The following is a 19,110-nucleotide window of genomic DNA, read 5'->3' on the forward strand; positions in this document are numbered from 1 at the left end:
CTGAACTTCGGGTTCAAGTACAGGACTCTTACTTACTGGACTGTAGTGTCGTTATTGGGGGCTAGGGAAGCTTCTGAAGTACTGTGCTGTGTTGCAGTGAAAGTACAGTAACTAGCTGAGGCAAAAACCAGCGAGCCTAGAGAAGTAAAGTGAGAATGTGTGTGAAGTCGCTCCATGTTCTAAAGGAAACGTTCGTGAAGTTATACACCCACTATTTATTGTACATAATCCCCACCAAGTTGTTGTTTAGTAAAAGACTGTTTACGTTCCATTGGTGGTCTCCTTCATTGAACCTTTCAACAACTTGTCCTGACCAATCGAAGTCACCAGCTCCATGCCACCTGCAAGGCCGCAGCACCCCATAAGCATAGCCCACACACCAAGCCTGGACCTCCCATTTTCATGTAGCGTGCTGGGGCATGAAATAAGAGTACCTCGGTCACGGCTGCTGCCCTGCACCATGTTACAGTCCATTATCCTGATGCCACAGCTCTCAAAGGCTAACATTGTAAAGAGTAAAATGACAACAGCATCGTTTAGCGATGAGTACTGCTATTCTCTTATACGCAATGATAACGGGAGATTGGCAATGCCGTGAAGAGGTGAGATTATGGTGTGGAGTGGCATGATGCATGGTAGCCGGACCTCTCTAATCTTCATTCCAGGTATGCTAAGAACTTGGCATTAAATTGACTTCGCTCTGGAACTAGGGGTAAAGCCATTTCTCCAAAGTGTCCTAGAAATTGTTTTTCAAGACAACACAACACAAGGCCTTTTATTGCTTCAGTGAGAAGCCTATATGGCCTAAATGTGCTACCATGACCTGCAGCGTCTATGGACTTATCTCCCATAGAGAATATCATGTATGTCATTGGTCTGCAATTGCAAAGAAAGCTGCCAGTAACGGATCTTGATGATTTACGTGCCAAGTACATTAAAGGAGTATTCCCATCTCCAAGATCCTATCCAAATATGCAATATGGATACCTAAGCTACTTCAATGCCCTGAACATGGAGTAAGTGTCATAGCAAATCAGAAGAACTACACTACATTTATAATTGGAGGTGTTTTTTTATTAATAATAATAATAATATTATTATACTTACTACATACAGTGGGGAAAATAAGTATTTGATACACTGACGATTTTTCAAGTTTCCCACCTACAAAGAATGGAGAGGTCTGTAATTTTTATCATAGGTACACTTCAACTGTGAGGGGACAGAATCTAAAAATATAAGCCAGAAAATCACATTGTATGATTTTTAAATAATTAAATTGCATTTATTGCATGAAATAAGTATTTGATCACCTACCAATCAGCAAAAATTCTGGCTCTCACAAACCTGTTAGTTTTTCTTTAAGAAGTCCTTCTAATCTGCACTCATTACCTGTATTAATTGCACCTGTTTGAACTCGTTACCGGTATAAAAGACACCTGTCCACTCAATCAATCACATGCCAACCTCTCCACCATGGTCAAGACCAAAGCGCTCTCTAAGGACACCAAGGACAAAATTATAGTAGACCTGCACAAGGCTGGGATGGGCTACAGTACAATAGGAAAGCAGCTTGTTGAGAAGGCAACAACTGTTGGCAAAATTATTAGAAAATGGAAGAAATACAAGATGACTGTCAATCTTCCTCAGTCTGGGGCTCCATGAAAGATCTCATCTTGTGAGGTAAGGATTCTGAGAAGGGTCAGGAATCAGCCCAGAATTACATGGGAGATCCTTGTCAATGACCTGAAGAGAGCTGGGACCACAGTCTCAAACATTACCATTAGTAACACACTACGCTGTCATGGATTAAAATCCTGCAGGGCACGCAAGGTCCGCCTGCTCGTGCCAGCACACGTCCAGGCCCGTTTGAAGTTCGCCAGTGACAATCTGGATGATCCAGAGGATGCATTGGAGAAGGCCATGTGGTCATTTTAGGCCAAAATAGAACTTTTTGGTATCAACTCCACTCGCCATTTTTGGAGGAAGAAGGAGGATGAGTACAGCCCCAAGAACACCATCCCAACCGTGAAGCATGGTGGAGGAAACCTCATACTTTGGGGGTGCTTTTCTTCAAAGGGGACAGGACTACTTCACTGTATTGAGACATTTTGGCCAACAACCTCTTTCCCTCAAGTAAGAGAATTGGAGATGGGTCATGACTGGATCTTCCTGCTTGACAATGACCCAAAACACACAACCAGGGCAACCAAGGAACTAAGGAGTGGCTTCGAAATAAGCATTTCAAGGTTCTGGAGTGGCCTAGCCAGTCTCCTGACCTGAACCCAATAGAAAATCTTTAGAGAGAGCTGAAACTCAATGTTGCCCAGCAACAGCCCTGAAATCTGAAAGACCTGGATTAGATCTGAATGGAGAAGTGGGCCAAAATCCCTGCTGCAGCGTGTGCAAACTTGGTCAAGAACTGTAGGAAATGTCTGACCTCTATAATTGCAAACAAAGGTTTCTGTACCAAATATTATTTTTTTTCCTATTGTATCAAATACTTATTTCATGCAATAAAATTCAAATTAATTATGGAAAAATAATTCAATGTGATTTTCTGAATTTTTTTTTTAGATTCTGTCTCTCATAGTTGAAGTGTACCTACTATAAAAATTACAGACCTCTCCATTCTTTGTAGGTGGGAAAACTTGCAAAATTGACAGTGTATCAAATACTTATTTTCCCCATTGTATTTGGGTAGGATCTTAGAGATAAGCATACCCTTTTAAGGCTATGTGCCCACGATGCAGAAATGCTCAGGATTTTTTCCTGAGCGTTTCTGCATCTCCCTGGCAGAAAAAAGAGCATGCGGATTGTACATGCGTTTTCCTGCCAGGGACATGCGGAAGTGAAGTGTTCTTCACATGCATTTTCGCATGCGGGTTGACAAGCGCTTTCCAAGCGATTTTAGCATCACTTGGAAAGTGCTTGACAACTTGGCCACACTATATAAATCCATGCAAACAACATGGATTTAAATAGTGTGACCCGAGAGAATGTCAAAAAATAAAAAAATAAAAATATACTTACCCTCCGATGGCCCGCGCTGTCTTGCTTCGCTCGGTCCCGGCTGCCGGCCTCGGTAGACTGAAGGACCTGCCGACGTCAGCGTCGTGTGACCCGTCACATGACTCTGACGTCAGCGCAGGTCCTTCATTCCATCGCGAAGTGCCAGGAAGCAAGGAGGAGCGTACCGGGGGCCGCCAGAAGGTAAGTATATATTTATTTTTTATTTTATTCTTTTTTACAGCTTTTTTAATGGTACCTGGGTGTGGATGAGACTCTCCTCTCCTCCACACCCGTGTACCATCCACACATTAGAACGCGCCAATTACGCAAGTACAGATGCAGCCTTGCGGAATTGGGGTGTTCTAATGCAAGTCAATGGCGGCGAAAACGCAGCACTTCCGCAAAATAATTGGTAGTGCTGCGTTTTTTTCCGCAATGATAATCCGCAGCGGAAATTTCCCCAGCATGTGCACAGCACATGCGGATTATCATTGGGGAACATGGCAGTCCTTCTACCATGCGGTTTTTAAGCGTTTCTGCAGCGTTTTTGCCGCTGCGGAAACGCTTAAAAAACGCATCGTGGGCACACAGCCTTAGTGTGGCAAAGCATTCCTCAAACAACCATTGATAGCCTCATTAATATCCTGCCAAGGCGTGTAAGTGCATGGATTTCTGTGTGTTCCACTTATACTTTGATACTGAATAAATCGAGATGTTTCGAATTTCCACTCCTTTTCCTTCTTGATGTTGCAACTTCATTTTTGAGGAGTGTACACATTTCGTAATTATTTTGTCATCAGGGTCTCACAAACCTTGATGACGCCATAAGTATCTATTTAAATTGAAGGTAAAGACAATTCAGTAGCATTGGTTTTTTTTACACTTGAGAAAAACACCAGTCTAATGTGGAAATGCATTGTGGAATAAAAAACACTTCTATTGGATCAAGGATCTTCATTTTGGTTAGCACAGCCCAAACTGTAAATTGTCTTTCTTAAATCATCCTGGTGGAGTTCATCCCCCAGCCACGGGGCAGCAACAGTTATTGAGCTTTCACAGGAGTTGTGCCTACGCAACTTGCTCAGGTGATCAGATCACCTGGATCTAATATATCTTTTTATAAAGGGATCACCCTATGGTCTGGTGCGCTCTGTTTTCCTACAGTGGTTATTAGAGATGAGCGAATTCAAACTGTAAAGTTCGGTGTTCATACCAGATATGGACGAGAGAGATATCTATTTTCCAGCTCCAAAGGTCAGGTCCACATTGATTTCTATGGGGTTTTGGTACAGTTCTGGTACCCAAACTGAATGGTTGAACTCGAACTTCCACAGGTCTGCTCAACCCTAGTGTTTATCTATCTGTTTTAAATTAGAATCATAAAGTCTGAAGTGCTGTTCATTCTCTTTGATATTCTGGATTTATACATGGTCATAGAAAGCATATAGAGTTCACTTAATCTTCAAAAGCGCCTAACAAAATATAATATCTTCAGGCTAATTCTATAAACACATATCTGCATCTGATCTTGTAATATAAAATCAATGGTGTTAAATTGTTTTTCTTGTGCTTTTTCAGTGTCAGTTCCTGAAAACAGGTCAGCAGAGCCAGAGGAATTATCCCCAGAAGGTGACTTTCTACAGTATTTCTGAAAATGTTTCTCTAATAATAATAAGTCTTTCATTGAGAGAGCTGCTCTTTCCTGAAACTCTGTGCTCTTGTTACCCCTTAAGGACTGAGCCACTTTTTACGTTAATGATCGAGCCTCATTTTCCAAATCTGACCCATGTCACTTTATGTGGTAATAACTCTGGAATGATTTAACATATCCCAGTGATTCTGAGACTGTTTTTTATGACATGTTGTATTTCATGTTAGTGGTACATTTTGGTTCATATGAATTTCATTTATTTATGAAAATATTGAAAATTTTACCAAAAAATGTGAAATTCCTGGCTGTTACTGCAGGAGCTTGACTGTTAGCTGTGAGGAGCTCCTGCGCTGATCGTGCGGGAGGTGCTGATATTTCATCACCTCCTGCACGATCATGCTGTGATTGGTCAGTCAGATTGAATGACGGATCACAGCACTCTGAGTGCAGGGACTGCTGACATGGGTCCCCACACCTCTTCCCGTGCCGCTCAGCTGTCAGTGACAGCTGTCGGCACGGAACTGTCACTGTATGTTTACACGCAATGACAGTTTGAACCCATGACGGACATAGCACTTCATGGTGCGGGAACTGACCCCACTCATGACGTGCTATGTCCGTCTTTGGTCATAAAGGAGTTAATAAGAAAGAGTATTAACATACCCTCAGCCAGCCTTGATGTTTTATATGAGGCAGCAGTTTTTGCACTAAATATGCAAAAGCAATTGGGGCTAAAAAATTATTTTGCACTTGGGTTTCATTAAAAATGTTTCACCATTTCCTATCTATAACTTCTGTGTTGCACTATCTATTGCTGGTTAAAAAAATCAATTAATGGAGTTTAGGTTTATTTTAAAAGATGTGTTCACATCTTGTAGTGCTGTGGCCAGTGCCCCTGCATGGTGTCCCCTTCTCCCTCCATGCAGGAACACCAGGTTACTCACCGCCCCGGCCCCTTGGCGTGGTCCCTTGCGCATTCCCTGCTTCCTGATCTGTTCAGAGTCTCGGTGGCGTGTCTAGGGCGTGCACGCACTCTTAAAAGGGCTAGCGCGCCCATATAGGGAAATGCCCTTAGATTGTTGCTGATTGTTGCATTTAGCATAATGTGTTCACTTGCTGGATGGCTCTCAGCCTATTTCTGGGAGTCATCCTGCATAAAAGACTCCCCCTTCTCTAAGGAGTCACCAAACCAACAGCTTTCATTAGTATGTAGTCTTCCCTACTAGTGAGTTGTTAGGTCCTCTGTTCCTGGCGTGACCAGTGTCCTGAACGCGAAACCCCTGGTTCCGGTGTGGCCAGTGTCCTGAACCCAAATTTCTGGTCCCGGTGTGGCCAGGTCCTGAACCTGAATCCCTGGTCCTTGTGCGGACAGTGCATGAACATTGTCCCCTGGTCCTGTGTGCGGCCAATCCTGTCCTCGAAGTCCCCTGGTCACAGAACAACCAGTGCATGAACATTGTCCCCTGGTCATGATGCAGCCAGTTCTGTCCCCTGATCCTGGTGCAGCCAGTGCCTGAACATTGTCCCCTGGTCCTGGTGTGGCCAGTCCTGTCCCTGAAGTCCCCTTGTCCTGGCGCAGCCAGTGCCTGAACATTGTTTCATGGTCCTGGTACAGCCAGTCCTGTTCCCGAAGTCCCCTGGTCCCGGTGCAGCCAGTATCTGAATGTTTCCTTGTCTTAATCTCCTTGTCAGTAACCGTTCTGAAGTGATCCTGAACTGAACCTATTAGTCTGAACGGAGCCTTAGTCTGTGTCAGCTAACTTGACCCATGGGGTCAGCTGCTACAGTACTGGCATCTGCGTAGGTGTGGTACCTTGCGGCTAACTGCAGCCCAACCTGTCTCCACCATCTGGAGCTGCAGTGAACACCAGGTAGCCGCTTAGCTACGCCCCTACCTAGGCAGACCCGGCCCTGTGGCACAGTGGGTCCACTAATCCACATGCGCCACCGGTGGGTGTAACACATCATTTTGTGCACATTTACTATTTTCCTTATATACTTCTTCTGTACTTGTTAGTGCAGCTTTCTTACAGACATCACAGCTATCCAGTTCATAAAATGTCTGCTATTGGAGGAGCAGTTTATCAGATCAGTCCCTTAATCTAGTAGTATTAAAGAACACCTCACATGGGAAAGCTTCTTTTCTATTGGAGAAGACTGTAGGATAGGTCTGGTCACATACTTCTCCATCAGCAGCCATTTTATGGACAGGATAGATTTGAAGTCTGTAAGGAAAGTTGCACTAACAAGTTCAGAGAAGAATAGGTAATCTATATAATCAGGGATGTGTCCTTCAGTCCGAAGCCTCTATAGAATGCGCATGTGCAACACGCCTGCGCAGTCTGGCTCCAGACAGAACGCATCCAGCCATTACAGGTAAGAGGAGTATATGGCACTGGAGATCGCGGTATGCGTATGCTTTAGCACACTATCCGGCGCCATTTTAGTGAAAACACATTTGCAGTGTGTCTTCAACAAAATGGTGCCAGACAGCGTGGTATGGGCGCGCTCATACTCCGGCGCCACACTCCTCCGGAGGAGGACTATTCCGGCAGCTCATCTTACCTTGTGAGGGCGCTTGGCAGTGACGTCATGCGCGGCTCACACTTTGAGATCAGTACTGTCTTCCGAACGAGACGCAGCGCTGGAGCAGAGGGAAGAAAGGTGAGTAGAAGTGTTTATTTTTTTTTGTGTGCAGCCTGATGGGGATGAGGGGTGCCATACATATCAAGATGGGGGGGGGCATGCATACCAGGATAGGAATGAGGGGTGCCATGCATACTAGGATGGGGATGAGGGGGGCCATGCATGCAAGGAATAGGGATGAGGGGTGCCATGCATACCACAATGGGTATGAGAGGGGCCACGCATACCAGGATGGGGGATATTAACAGAATTGGGGACATCTATAATATAATCAGGGATGTGTGGCACCCCAGGGGTCTGGTTTCCACAGTAACAGCAATGTTATGTCTGAGAGCAGGTGGGAGGTCTCTTGGTCAGGGATCCTGTGCATGCCACACCTCCTGCCCAGTCCTGGGAGGGGAAGAACTTCCCCTATATAAACCTAGGGCTGAGGCAGGGTTAGAGAGTAGAGAAGAAGTAGAGACAGAGAAGAGAAGCAGATCTAGGAAAAGAACATCAGGAGCTCTGTGGGAGCAGTGCTATAAGGAGTCAGGGGCTGGCAGCTGCAGAGCTCGCCCTGACTGAGAAGCTATCACCGGACCCGGAGTCCGAGGCTGTGGGGACTAATCTTTACCCAGCAGCAGAAACCGCCCGGCAGGGGATTTCAGGTCCTCTGGCCAAGAAACCCGAAGGCACGGTCACACGCGTGGGACCAGCACCGCCGTCGTGGAGCGGACGCCACTAGAAGGCCCCGAGTCACCGGCCATACGGGTGAGCACCACACGGTACACTCAGGGACGTGGGCTACTTATACCCGCCTCTAGCAAAGTAGCCAGAAGAGTACAGTCAGTTTGGGAGGCCTACAACTCCGCCTGGCCAGGGGAGATCCCATCTGCTCAAGGACTGACCAGGCCCCGATCGCTAGCCAGTACTCCGGGAGGGTCTATCTTTATCACCAGTAAAGACCCTGAATTACACCGCATCGTCTCTGAGTGATTCCTGCTACCCCCATCATCCACGTCGGCTGCCCTGAGGCCATACCCCTCCCGTTGGGGGTGAAACTATCACGCTGCACAATCCTACCACCGGCCTCAGCGGTCTGCCCTGCAGCGGCAGCTCCTTCGCTGCATTCAACGGGTGGCGTAGTCGTCCAACATCTACCGCTAATACATCGCCGCTCAGTTTGACTCCCTGGGCACGGACCGGGTCACCGCCACGAGACTACAACCCTCAACAGATCCGGCTCCGGGTAAGCTCCTGTGCGCGCGATGCCGCGCGACGAAGGCCCAGGGGTGCGTCAGATGCATCCGTCTGTCCGAAGCCTCTATAAACTGCGCAAGCGTGTTGCGCCTGCGCAGTCTGGCTCCAGACAGAAGAACGCATCCTGCCGTTACAGGTAAGCGGAGTATATGGCGCCGGAGATCGTGGTATGCATATGCACTGTACACATACCGCGATCTCCGATGGCATAAGTACATACCTGACCGGGAGGAGTGTTGCCGCGGTGCCTCTGTTCAGGTCAGAGGTGTGGCGTCTAGTGTTGAGTGATACCTTCCGATATCGGGAAATATCGGATCGGATTGAATCGGACCGATACCGAAAAAGTATCGGATATCGCCGATTCCGATACCGGAAACCAATGCAAGTCAATGGGACAGAAATATCGGAATGAAAATAAACCCTTTCTTTCCTTGTAGGTTAATTCTACATGAAGGTGGGGGAGACAATAAAGGCATAGAGGTTTAGCCCAATCAAATGGAATAGCAGGAATTAATATTTTTTTTAAGACGTTCTGAGTTACGGAAATATTGACTATGTTAAGTATTTTTATATTTTGTCAGATATTTATGTTTCACTACTTCCATGCGCTTCACCTTCTTTTTTACTTCTCCCACACTTTCTCCTTCATCATCCTCAGCATCTTTTTCATCCACTTCTTCTTCACCTTCTTCATCTTCTTCTTCTTCACCTTCTTCGTATTATTCTTTTTTTTTACATTCTTCATATTCTACTTCTTCATCTTCTTCATATTCTTCTTCTTCATTATATTCTTATTTGTGACAGGCATTCCTGTAGTTGTTATCTATAAAAGGTTGGACATTACACCGTTCGTTCTGCCCGTCACAAAAGATTTACAACAGGATTTGTCCGCGTTCAGTTTGGCCTGCAGCAGCAGGTCTTTTCCAGGGGCACCACGAGAAGGAACGGACTCACCCTAATACACTGCTTAGTCATCTTCTGCTTATAATTTAGATATTATCTTTTGCTCTGATTTTTAGTCTTATGCTTAATGTTCTTCCGCTTTTTGTTCTGCAGCTTCTTGTATTTCTGCTTCTTGGTTTTCTGTCTCTTGGTGCTTGTCTTCTCTTCTTTGTCCTCTTGGTCAACTTCTTCAGGGTCATCCTCTTGGTCTTCTTCGGGGTGGTCTTCAGGGTTGTCGTCTTCGGGGGTCCTCGTCTTCGGGGTCCTCGTCTTCTTCGGGTTGGTCTTCTGGGTCCTCGTCTTCGGGGTCCTCATCTTCTTCAGGGTGGTCTTCAGGGTCCTCGTCTTCTTCGGGGTGGTCTTCAGGGTCCTCGTCTTCTTCGGGGTGGTCTTCAGGGTCCTCGTCTTCAGGGTCGTCGTCTTCGGGGTCCTCGTCTTCTTCGGGTTGGTCTTCAGGGTCCTTGTCTTCAGGGTCCTCGTCAGGGAGATCCAGAGTGATTACCAAGAACCATTTCAAAAAGCTTGAACTTGGAAATGTAGCAGAAGGTACAAGAAGGCTGAGGAACTACCGAGGACCAGCTGACGGTACTGGAACCCGGATGGGTAGCAGAAGGTACAAGAGCCAATGGAACTACCGAGGACCAGCTAATGGTACTGGAACTCGGTTACTAAGCAGGAGGTACCTGTGCCAGAAAGCACTACCAAGGACCAGCAGTCATTGGTGGAACTTGTATACCGAGAAGGAGGCACCTAATCCAAAGGCACTGCCGAGAACCAGCTGACGGTACTGGAACCCGGATGGGTAGCAGAAGGTACCCATGTAAAAAAAAGTTTCAAGGTCGCGAGCCGGCCGCAGTTACCAAAACCCACAGTCCTACAGGGGGTGCTTGTCCTATTGGCACTATGGAACCAGCCTTCATTGCCAGATCCCGCAGCCCACATAGGAGTCACCTAAACTGCAGGCACCATAGAGTCGGCTAACCCGACCGCAACACGACAGGACAACGCATTGGAGGCAAAGTGACGTTCACACTACCCGGAAACAGCTGGCGTGCTGGAACCAGGCTGGGCAGGAGGGAGTACCCGTGCCAAAGACACTGCCGAGAACCAGCTGACGGTACTGGAACCCGGATGGGTAGTAGAAGGTACAAGAGCAAATGGAACTACCGAGGACCAGCTGTCGGTACTGGAACCCGGATGAGTAGCAGAAGGTACAAGAGCCAATGGAACTGCCGAAGACCAGCTGACGGTACTGGAACTCGGTTACTAAGCAGGAGGTACCTGTGCCAGAAAGCACTACCAAGGACCAGCAGACGTTGGTGGAACTTGGATACCGAGAAGGAGGCACCTAATCCAAAGGCACTGCCGAGAACCAGCTGACGGTACTGGAACCCGGATGGGTAGCAGAAGGTACCCATGTAAAAAAAAGTTTCAAGGCTGCGAGCCGGCCGCAGTTACCAAAACCCACAGTCCTACAGGGGGTGCTTGTCCTATTGGCACTATGGAACCAGCCTTCATTGCCAGATCCCGCAGCCCACATAGGAGTCACCTAAACTGTAGGCACCATAGAGTCGGCTAACCCGACCGCAACACGACAGGACAACGCATTGGAGGCAAAGTGACGTTGACACTACCCGGAAATAGCTGGCGTGCTGGAACCAGGCTGGGCAGGAGGGAGTACCCGTGCCAAAGACACTGCCGAGAACCAGCTGACGGTACTGGAACCCGGATGGGTAGTAGAAGGTACAAGAGCAAATGGAACTACCGAGGACCAGCTGTCGGTACTGGAACCCGGATGAGTAGCAGAAGGTACAAGAGCCAATGGAACTGCCGAAGACCAGCTGACGGTACTGGAACTCGGTTACTAAGCAGGAGGTACCTGTGCCAGAAAGCACTACCAAGGACCAGCAGACGTTGGTGGAACTTGGATACCGAGAAGGAGGCACCTAATCCAAAGGCACTGCCGAGAACCAGCTGACGGTACTGGAACCCGGATGGGTAGCAGAAGGTACCCATGTAAAAAAAAGTTTCAAGGCTGCGAGCCGGCCGCAGTTACCAAAACCCACAGTCCTACAGGGGGTGCTTGTCCTATTGGCACTATGGAACCAGCCTTCATTGCCAGATCCCGCAGCCCACATAGGAGTCACCTAAACTGTAGGCACCATAGAGTCGGCTAACCCGACCGCAACACGACAGGACAACGCATTGGAGGCAAAGTGACGTTGACACTACCCGGAAACAGCTGGCGTGCTGGAACCAGGCTGGGCAGGAGGGAGTACCCGTGCTAAAGACACTGCCGAGAACCAGCTGACGGTACTGGAACCCGGATGGGTAGTAGAAGGTACAAGAGCAAATGGAACTACCGAGGACCAGCTGTCGGTACTGGAACCCGGATGGGTAGCAGAAGGTACAAGAGCCAATGGAACTGCCGAAGACCAGCTGACGGTACTGGAACTCGGTTACTAAGCAGGAGGTACCTGTGCCAGAAAGCACTACCAAGGACCAGCAGACGTTGGTGGAACTTGGATACCGAGAAGGAGGCACCTAATCCAAAGGCACTGCCGAGAACCAGCTGACGGTACTGGAACCCGGATGGGTAGCAGAAGGTACCCATGTAAAAAAAAGTTTCAAGGCCGCGAGCCGGCCGCAGTTACCAAAACCCACAGTCCTACAGGGGGTGCTTGTCCTATTGGCACTATGGAACCAGCCTTCATTGCCAGATCCCGCAGCCCACATAGGAGTCACCTAAACTGTAGGCACCATAAAGTCGGCTAACCTGACCGCAACACGACAGGACAACGCATTGGAGGCAAAGTGATGTTGACACTACCCGGAAACAGCTGGCGTGCTGGAACCAGGCTGGGCAGGAGGGAGTACCCGTGCCAAAGACACTGCCGAGAACCAGCTGACGGTACTGGAACCCAGGGTGAATACTAAAAACAGAGTGGAGCCAGAGGCGTAATTGGAGCAACTTTAAAATCTTTAGTAGTGTGAATGTGGACAGAGCAGGAGAATTTGCCGAACACACAGCTGGGGAACAGCTGACGTTACTGAACCCCAATAACACTGGAACAAGCGTTGACTGTGCAGACGGCACTCCTGAGCAGCAACTAGCGGTATTGGAGCCCAGGGTAAATACTAAAAACAGAGGAACCAGAGGTGTAATTGGAGCAAGTTTTAAATCAGTAGTACAGTGGATGTGGACAAAGCAGGAGAATTTGCCGGACACACAGCTCGGGAAAAGCTGACGTTACTGAACCCCAATAACACTGGAGCAAGCATTGACTGTGCGGACGGCACTTCTGAGCAGCAACTAGCGGTATTGGAGCCCAGGGTAAATACTAAAAACAGAGGAACCAGAGGTGTAATTGGAGCAAGTTTTAAATCAGTAGTACAGTGGATGTGGACAAAGCAGGAGAATTTGCCGGACACACAGCTGGGGAACAGCTGACGTTACTGAACCCCAATAACACGGCATCAAGTGTTGACTGTGCAGACGGTACTTCCGAGCGCCAACTGGCGGTGTTGGAGCTCAGGGATAATACTGAAAACAGAGGAGCCAGAGGTGTAATTGGAGCAACTTTAAAATCTGTAGTAGTGAGAATGTGGACAGAGCAGGAGAACTTGCCGTCCGCACAGCAGGGGAACAGCTGACGTTACTGAACCCTAATAACATGGCAGCAAGTGTTGACTGTGCAGACGGTACTTCCGAGCGCCAACTGGCGGTGTTGGAGCTCAGGGATTACAGTTCAGGTGGTAGAAACATGAACACAACAGGAGACCTGGATACTGTTGCCAACCAATTATTTATTCTGGAAGAGGACTGGCAAATTCATGAGAGATCCAGGCCTTGTTCATTTTGAGAAAAGTAAGCCAGTTAACGTTATCGGAGGATAGTCGCATGCGACGGTCTGTTAGTACACCACCTGCGGCACTAAAGACGCGTTCCGATAATACACTAGCAGCAGGGCAAGCTAGCACCTCCAATGCATACTGACTAAGCTCTGGCCATGTATCCAGCTTACAGACCCAAAACTTGAAGGGAGAAGAGCCGTCTGGGAGTACACTAAGAGGGCAAGACATGTAGTCTGTCACCATCTGACGGAAACGTTGCCTCCTGCTGACTGGAGCCGTCTGTGATGGTGTAGACATTTGTGGCGGCGGGGACACAAAACTTTGCCACATTTCGGCCATACTGGTCTTGCCTTGTGCTGAGGCGCCGCTTCTGCTCCCTCTTTGTGCAGAGCTTCCTTCACTGCCTCAACGCACTGAGCTGCTTTGTAAAGCACTAGTAGCACTGTTCTCGGTTGGAATGGAGAACATGATGGAATGCACCAGTGCGTCTTGGTACTCCCGCATTTTACGCTCCCGGTTCAACGGTGTTATGAGGCTTTGTAAGTTGTCCCGATAGCGAGGATCTAGGAGGGTGGACACCCAATAATCAGCCGTGTTGAGAATGTGGGCGATGCGGCGGTCGTTTCTCAGGCACTGCAGCATGAAATCAACCATGTGCTGCAGACTGCCAACTGGCCAAGAAACGCTGTCCCCTGCTTGAGGCTTGATCTCTGCCTGCTCTGTATCACCCCACCCTCGCTCTAGATACTGACTACTAGAGCATTGTGTACCTCCCTCCTCTGGACAGATGTCTTCCTCATCCATTGACTCCTCCTCATCCTCCTCACAAAGTGTCCCCCGCCTAGGCCTTTGTGAGGAACCACGTTGCGCAGACTGTAGAGAAGCAGATGGCATTTGTGACTCCTCATCCTCCACCTCTTCCAAAACCTCGTCCCTTAGTGCTTGCAGTGTTTTTTCAAGCAGGTAGATAAGGGGGATAGTCATGCTGACTAGTGCATCATCTGCACTTGCCATCCGCGTGGAATAATTGAAGGCACGCAAAACGTGGCAAATGTCCTTCATAGAGGCCCACTCAGTGGTGGTGAAGTGTGAACGGCGCGCACTGCGACTTGTTTGCGCCTGCTGCAGCTGGTACTCCATTACTGCTGCCTGCTGCTCACACAACCTCTCCAACATATGTAACGTTGAATTCCACCTGGTGGGTAGGTCACATATGATGCGATGTTCCGGAAGACGTAATCGGCGCTGCAGAGCTGCAATGCGTGATCTTGCATTGCTGGAACGCCGCAAGTGAGCACACTCTATGCGGACCTTGTGAAGCAGTGCATCAAGATCCGGATAGTCCCTCAAAAAAACTCTGCACGACCAAGTTGAGCACATGTGCCAGACATGGGATGTGAGTGAGGTTGCCTAGGCCCAGAGCTGCCACCAGATTTTGGCCATTGTCACACACTACCATGCCTGGCTGGAGATTCGCTGGCACAAACCACACGTCGCTCTGCTGCTTGATGCCATTCCAGAGCTCCAGCGCTGTGTGGCTTCGATTCCCCAAAGAAATTAATTTTAATACGGCCTGTTGACGTTTGGCCACGGCTGTGCTCATATCGGTCATCATAACAGGTAACCGTTCACGGGTCGATGTGGAGGTAGACCGTGACGGCTCCTGCAGCGCTGATTCAGAGGAACTGGAGTATGAGGAGGAGTCAATGTGTACAGACTGGATTCCTGCAATCCTTGGAGTTGGCAGAACACGTACAGCGCCACTCTCAAGATCTGTACCCGGCTCCACAACATTTACCCAATGGGCAGTGAGGGAAAGGTATCGTCCCTGTCCATGCTTACTGGTCCACGCATCGGTGGTCAAGTGGACCTTGCTACTGACGGCGTTTTGTAACGCATGTTTAATTTTTCCCTCCACATGATGTTGCAGGGCAGGGACGGCTTGCCTGCTGAAATAAAAGCAGCTGGGCACGTTGTATTGTGGGACTGCCAATGCCATAAAGTTACGGAATGTGTCAGTCTCCACCAGCCTGAATGATAGCATTTCAAGGGCCAGTAGTTTAGCAATGCCAGCATTCAGAGCCTGTGCTCGGGGGTGGTTTGCCGAGTATGGGTGCCTTTTCTCCCATGCCTGTGCTAACGATGGCTGTAGACTGGCCTGGGAGTGTGAGGATGACTGGGAAAGTGGTGCTGTGGGTGGAATTACACTGTGTCTCTGTACAACAGTGCCAGAGATTCTTCCATGGCGATCTTGTGAGGAAGCCAAACCAGCTGTGTGTGAGCTGGAGGAAGAGGCTACAACACGAGCTGAAGAGGTGGTAGGTGGCGCTGTAGGTTGGCCTAGGTCTTCAGTGTGTTTTTGTAACTCCACCACGTGCTTGGTCCGCACATGTTTCCACATATTTGTGGTATTGAGGTTGCTGACACTTTTCCCTCTTTTCACCTTCTGATTACACAGCTTGCATTTGACAAAGCAAATGTCATCTGCAACTGTGTCAAAAAAGGACCAGGCACTGCAAGTCTTGGGAGCGCCCAATTTGGATTTTGGAAGAACCATGCTCCTAATGGGTGCCGAAGTGGAGGCTACAGGCAACCAAGTCTGCCCCCTCCCTCTCCCACCTTTTTGGGCTGTTCGGGGAATCTCTTCCTCAGAGCTGCTCCCACCACCTTCTTGTCCCTCACGCCATGATGGGTCAAGGACCTCATCATCTACACCACCCTCTTCAAACAACTGCTTCTCCTGGGTAGTCTCGACAGCACAGTACGCACCAGAAAGTGGCACCTGAGTCTCATCATCAGATGCGTACTGAGGTGTGCTGCTGACCATAGGCACTGGCCCACCCGCCTCTTCAGATTCAGAGAGACAAAACGGTTGCGCATCACTGCATACTACCTCTTCTTCAAATTCTCGAATTCTGCTTGGCTGGCCCCCTCTTTCCAAGCCAAGAGATTCAGAGAACAGAAGTAGAGATGGCTCCTGTCCAGGGCTCTCTGACTGCCTGGGCAATTTGGCAGGTGGTGAAGAGACAGATGGGTGCTCTTCAGTGCTCAGGACCTGAGAGGATCTGGAACTAATTTAAGTCGATGCGTTAGCTGCCATCCATCAGACAACGGCTTCAATTTGGTCCTCCCGCAGCAGTGGGGTACGGCTAGCTCCTACAAAGCTGCGCATAAAGGACTGTTCCCTGGTAAAACTGGGGGATGCTGAGTCACTGGTGCCCGCAGCAGGCACAGAATCCCCACGTCCTCTCCCTGCAGGCACAGAATCCTCACGTCCTCTCCCTGCAGAAACTCCATGCCCACGCCCACGCCCACGACCACATGCCTTACTCCCTGCCTTCTTCATCTTGGTGGACTGATAAAGATAGGCAGAAAAGTACTAAGGGCTTAGTGTGCTTATTCCTGAACAGCTGCTAACAGGTATAAGAAACACTAATTTTATAAAGTGTGGACTAGACTTTAATATGAGCTAATGTGGCCTACACAACTGTAAAGTGGAGTGTTTGGTGAACTTTATTTAGGTTTTTTTTGTCACAAAAAGGCACTGGATGTGCCTAAAGATGTAATACTGATAGTATCACAAACTTTTTGTAGCTATTACAATGTAGGAAGGTAACCTACAATGCAATAGATGAGGCTACAAAAAATAGGCTAATACTAATCTGGCTGGGGCTGCAGGGCTCAATGCTGCAGAAAGACTCCTCTAACTACTCCTATATAGTGTGTTTGGAACCAATTTAGCTGAATACGGATGGAACCACCACACTAATAGGAGAAATCAGGAAAAATTATGAATTGGCAAAAAAGGACAATGTATGAGGCAGTGACACACACTGAGTGCACTACAACCAGACGTGGCTGAAGCACACACTACAGGGTGAGCTGCACTCGCACACACAGACCTTGCAGACAGCGGTGAACAGTACAGATGCAGAGCACTGTGCACTAACGCTGCAAGACCAAAAAAATTTCTCTATCTACTCCTATATAGTGTGTTTGGAACCAATTTAGCTGAATACGGATGGAACCACCACACTAATAGGAGATATCAGGAAAAATTATGAATTGGCAAAAAAGGACAATGTATGAGGCAGTGACACACACTGAGTGCACTACAACAAGACGTGGCTGAAGTACACACTACAGGGTGAGCAGCACTCACACACACAGACCTTGCAGACATCGATGAACAGCACAGATGCAGAGCACTGTGCACTAGCGCTGCAAGACCAAAAAAATTTCTCTATCTACTCCTATATAGTGTGTTTGGAACCAATTTAGCTGAATACGGATGGAACCACCACACTAATAGGAGATATCAGGAAAAATTATGAATTGGCAAAAAAGGACAATGTATGAGGCAGTGACATACACTGAGTGCACTACAACCAGACGTGGTTGAAGCACACACTACAGGGTGAGCTGCACTCACACACACAGACCTTGCAGAAAGCGGTGAACAGCACAGAGAACTGTGCACTAGCGCTGCAAGGCACAGCGATTTATAAAGTAGCTTGGGTAAAGCAGAATAGACCAAATAGGTAGCTAAAACTGTCCCTCAGAACAACAGCATCCTATCCCTAACTGAATTCACAGCAGAGTGAGCTCAAAATGGCGGCGGCGGCTTTTATAGTGCATCATGACATCATTTCAGCAGCCAATCACAGCCATGCCATTAGTTAAGATGCCTACATGCCTAACAGGATGTGCCCACACTTCTTAGGATCCTCATTGGCTGAATAAAATGAAAATGGCTCATTGCATTATGGGAACTTCCGATTCCGGTATACGATATTGCAAAAGTATCGGAATTAAGTATCGGAATTCCGATACCGCGAATATCGGCCGATACCCGATATTTCAGTATCGGAATGCTCAACACTAGCGGCGTCTGAATCGACGCATGCGCATAGCGCGCTATCCAGCGCCATTTTAGTGAATACATGTTTGCAGTGTGTCTTCAACAAAATAGCGTCGGACAGCGCTTTATGGGCACGCGCATACTCTGGCGCCAGACTCCTCCCCTGGCCTCCGGATGGGGGAGCAGGATGGGGGCAGTACAAAAGAGTATGGGGATCAGGATGGGGGCTGCACATAACAGGATGGGGGCTGCACATAACAGGATGGGGGAGCATGGACGAGGATGGCGGAGCATATTCCAATTAAAAATGCTTGCCACCTGGGCGTAGAACGGGTTCAATAGCTAGTACTTATATAATAGTAAGTGTCACAAAATCATGTCTGCAACACATCTGTTAAAGATAAAGTGGTCAACTACTATAATGCAAACAGAGCCTTATTAATGTCTAATTTACCTCAAACTATTTAGCTAGAGAAAAAACAGATGGTAACCTGTGGTAGCCAATTGGCTATTTAACAATATAATGCAGTAGCAGACTATTTGTGCCTAATTAAATTGTAAAAACAGGCCAAAATGTTCCTTTTCAACAATCAAATGGCTGCTGTAATGTATGTGCCGCACCCTGCTGGGACCTGTGTGTTGTGTCTGGGATTAGAAGATCACAGCAGTTAGTTGATTTTGCGAAGCTGGGTGGTGGAACCACTGAGCCGTGTTACATGGAGGGACCGGAGGGACGTAACTAGGGCCTCACCCAGACCAGCCCTGGCTCTACAGCGTCTTAGTCGACTATGAGAACTAAGGAAGGACCGGGAAGGTGAACCAGATGCTAATACGGGACTAACCTTGTGTGAGAGCAGGCGACTCCCACGGGTCTGGCGACAGGCGCCAACTGGCACGGCAGATA

General features: G+C 48.3%; 1 protein-coding gene across 1 annotated transcript in view; it reads left to right on the plus strand.

Moving 5' to 3' along the window:
• Positions 1-19,110, plus strand: part of CD164L2 (CD164 molecule like 2) — a 212,754-nt gene that overhangs the window by 38,949 nt on the left and 154,695 nt on the right. Inside the window, exon 3 of the mRNA XM_073670617.1 lies at positions 4,591-4,641. Within this exon, the coding sequence (XP_073526718.1) occupies positions 4,591-4,641 (51 nt within the window). The remainder of the gene's footprint in view (positions 1-4,590; positions 4,642-19,110) is intronic.

The sequence above is a fragment of the Phyllobates terribilis genome, unplaced genomic scaffold (genome assembly GCF_046119375.1).
Source record: "Phyllobates terribilis strain yellow unplaced genomic scaffold, ASM4611937v1 Scaffold_2__4_contigs__length_985480577, whole genome shotgun sequence".
Lineage (NCBI taxonomy): Eukaryota > Metazoa > Chordata > Amphibia > Anura > Dendrobatidae > Phyllobates > Phyllobates terribilis.